This window comes from Elephantulus edwardii, unplaced genomic scaffold (assembly GCF_000299155.1).
Source record: "Elephantulus edwardii isolate Elephantulus edwardi_28Jun2011 unplaced genomic scaffold, EleEdw1.0 scaffold00193, whole genome shotgun sequence".
Taxonomy (NCBI): domain Eukaryota; kingdom Metazoa; phylum Chordata; class Mammalia; order Macroscelidea; family Macroscelididae; genus Elephantulus; species Elephantulus edwardii.
In genome coordinates this window covers 4315510-4318730 of record NW_006399943.1, presented here as the reverse complement: position 1 = coordinate 4318730, position 3221 = coordinate 4315510, and the positions used below count along the sequence as shown (strand labels likewise).

The window sequence follows — 3221 nt, the reverse complement described above, 5'->3', positions numbered from 1 at the left end:
AGGAGGAGGGGATGGACCTGAGGGGGGGAGGAGGGGATTGACCTGGGGGACTTGGGGGAGGGAAGGCAGCCAATCAGACCCCATGGACCTGCAGCCTCAAGCGGGAGATGTGCAGCCTCTCAGAGGAGTGCAGCCTGGAGCCCGTGACCGTGTCCATGGCCTACGTGTATTTCGAGAAGCTCGTGCTGCAGGGCAAGCTCAACAAGCAGAACCGCAAGCTGTGTGCCGGAGCCTGCGTGCTGCTGGCCGCCAAGATCAGCAGTGACCTGCGCAAGAGCGAGGTCAAGCAGCTCATCGATGTGAGTGGACCCCAGCCCATGTCCCACACAGCTCCCTCAGCCTCATGCCCACCACCCACACCACCCACTGTGCTGCATGGCTACCACCTCCAAGGACATGAAGCTCCCCAGGTGGTGGCATGCCAGGTGGTGACAGACCCACTTCATGCGAGCTGTCTTCTCCCTGCAGAAACTAGAAGAAAGGTTCCGGTTCAACCGCCGGGACCTGATTGGCTTTGAGTTCACTGTGCTGGTGGCGCTGGAACTTGCCCTGTACCTGCCCGAGGGCCAGGTTTTACCTCACTACAGACGCCTCACCCAGCAGTCCTAGCTGAAGGGCTGGCCCCCAGCTCACCAGGCTGGCACCTGCTCCCTACAGAGCAGCCACTCGGAACGTTCCTGAACTAAGTGTAGGTACAGGTTAGTTCATCTCCCACAAGCCTGATCTGGGGCTGAGCCAGGACCCAGGGCCGTTGTGCAGGGTTCTGCCGGCCTCCTCCCTGCCTGTCAGGGCTGCAGTGGCATCTTGGCTCTCCAGGCCTTCTCAAACATGCTGCAGCCACTCAAGACTGTTTGGGAAGTAACCCAGGACATTGTGGGTGGATTCTGGGGCTTTCCCTCTATCCTTCCACACACTCGAGCACCCACATGTCGATCACCTGGCATCAGGTAACTCCAACACTGACCTTTCTCTCCTCCCTATATCGTCACTGTGAGACCCTCCCCCTGGCTTGTGCCCCAGGACCTGAGCAGACACAGGCTGTACCTTTGGCAAGTCTCCCTCCACTGCAGACCTTAAGGCCAACCAGCCACACCCCTGCTCGCCCTTCATTGTCCTGATCAACTGTGACTAAGGAAAGCGCATTACATCATTTGGGATGAGTTCTGACTTCAACACTGATACTTGATCCTTAAGTGGGGAGTGGGCTCCCTGCTGCCCCTCAGATGACACCCTCAGGCTGGGACCACTGAGAAAAGCCCAGGTGTTGGTCTGGCTGTGGCGACCAAGCTCAGCAGCTGCAGCTCATCTGTGTACAGGTGGCGATGGGCAGTGCTACGGCTCCAAGATGTGTATCATCACAGGCTGAGGGGGTCACAAATCTTCCAAGGGGCTCCTGGACACCCCCCCACACACACCCAGGAATACATGTATTCCAATTGCATAGAGGGTTCTTCTGCTTGGATGTTGGTTCTCCCACCTGTGGTTTGGCAGAAATCCTTGGTAAAATGTGGTGGCCAACCCTGGAACTAGGACTAGCAGCCAACCAGGGAGGGAGGACTTGACTGTGGCCCCTCACCCTTCTGCACTGTTCCTGAAAGTCACATGTTCCCCAAAGGTTGCCACATGCTTCTCCACAACCTGGGATGCTGCTAAAAGTAAACTGTGGGGCCCACACTGCAAAATTCACGTCCACCCATCATCTCAAAGCCTAGTTACACTGTAAGTAAAGGATTTCACAGCTCGGCCTTGTGTGTCCGCTGGGGCATTTCTGAACATGGCAGAGTGGCCGGCCATGCAGTCCAGTTGAGAGTACTGATGAAGTGAGCTCATCGTTTTCCCGAGCACCCCCTACCTCTTCCATTAGTGGAGCTGCCACCACGTGGTACTGACTGAACCAACCATCAGACTTAAAACCAAGACTGTCAGTGTGGACAATCAGTCCAGATGTGGACGTGGGACCCACGGAAGGGTCTGCAGGTCTGCCGGCCCGGTGGTTGCTGGCCTGGGAATGATCGGCTGGGTGTTGGGATGCTGTCCTGCTTTGTGGCAGTGTTTCCAGAGATGATAAATAAACTTGGTTTTGCTACATTTTGTCTTTTTGAGAGTGCACTGCCCTGCTTCCTCCCTCAGCCCTTGTGACCCCAGTGCCCCCAGAGACCAAGGCAGTCCCCGAGCAAAAACCAACAGTGGACAAGACGGCTCTTTACATTTTATTTATGACAAACAGCACCCCCAGGCCTCGCCATCAGAAGTTCCTGAAGACAAAGAAAAAGCAGTGTTACAAACACTGGACGGAGGAGCCGTGACCCCCGCCCCCCGTGGCCGGCTCTCTTACTTGGACACGATGCCGTCTGACTTGGCCAGTCGGAGAATGGAATCATCGGACTCACCCTGGAGACAGAAAGCTGGTGACGCCCTCGCCAGAAGCACCGGACAACGCGGGGGCCCGCCCTGTACCCCCATCTCGGGCGCGAGCAGGGAGGCTCCTCCAGGACCCCCGCCCAGCCCTCGGGACCCCCGCCCGCTCGCTCACCATGCGCCGGATGGCCCCGCAGATGGCGTAGGTCTTAAACTGGCCGTTGAACCTGCCTGTAACCTTGTCAACCTACACACAGAACGAACAGTCAGCAAGACCTGCCCCGGGGCGGCGCCTGCGTGGTTCCACCCCGAGGCCCTGCGCCCTGCGCCCCGCTCACCTCGGCCACGTTCATCTGGATGGACGCGTGGTCCTTAGCGCCGATGATGCGGTTGCTGGCGGAGCTGCGGAGACAGCACGTTGACTGGGGCGCCCCGGGGAGCGAGAGTGCCCGAGAGGAGGGGGCCCGGGAGCAGGGGTCCCCGGGGAACGAGGGGTCCCGGGAGCTGACGGGGGGCCGGGCAAGGGCGCGCTCACCATTTCCGCGGCACGTACAGGTCCACGAACTCGCCGGCGTCGTTCTGCATGTTGAGGCCGCCTGCGGAGCCACGCGGGGACCGTGAGGACGGGCCCGAACCCCGACCTCGTCCGCGCCCCGCGCCCGCTCCCATCCCGTCCAGATCTCGCGCCGCGCGCACCTCCCGCTCCAGACCCGAACCCCGACCTCGTCCGTCCCGCGCCCCTCCCGTCCAGATCTCGCGCCGCGCGCACCTCCCGCTCCTGGCCCCGCGCCGCGCGCACCTCCCGCTCCAGACCCGAACCCCGACCTCGTCCGCGCCCCGCGCCCGCTCCCCTCCCGTCCAGA

General features: G+C 60.7%; 2 protein-coding genes across 2 annotated transcripts in view; one reads left to right on the top strand and one right to left on the bottom strand.

Annotated features, from left to right (window-relative positions):
* Positions 1 to 609, top strand: part of CABLES2 (Cdk5 and Abl enzyme substrate 2) — an 8176-nt gene extending 7567 nt beyond the window's left edge. The window contains exons 10-11 of the mRNA XM_006896936.1: positions 95 to 299; positions 469 to 609. Of these exons, the coding sequence (XP_006896998.1) occupies positions 95 to 299; positions 469 to 609 (346 nt within the window). The remainder of the gene's footprint in view (positions 1 to 94; positions 300 to 468) is intronic.
* Positions 610 to 2331: 1722 nt separating this feature from the next.
* RPS21 (ribosomal protein S21) lies at positions 2332 to 2943 on the bottom strand. The gene is made up of 4 exons (XM_006896873.1): positions 2894 to 2943; positions 2697 to 2760; positions 2534 to 2605; positions 2332 to 2391 (listed from the first exon to the last, which is right to left on the bottom strand). Exons 1-4 carry the CDS (start codon positions 2941 to 2943, stop codon positions 2332 to 2334), a joined length of 246 nt encoding a protein of 81 aa, XP_006896935.1.
* Between the last annotated feature and the right edge of the window lie 278 nt (positions 2944 to 3221).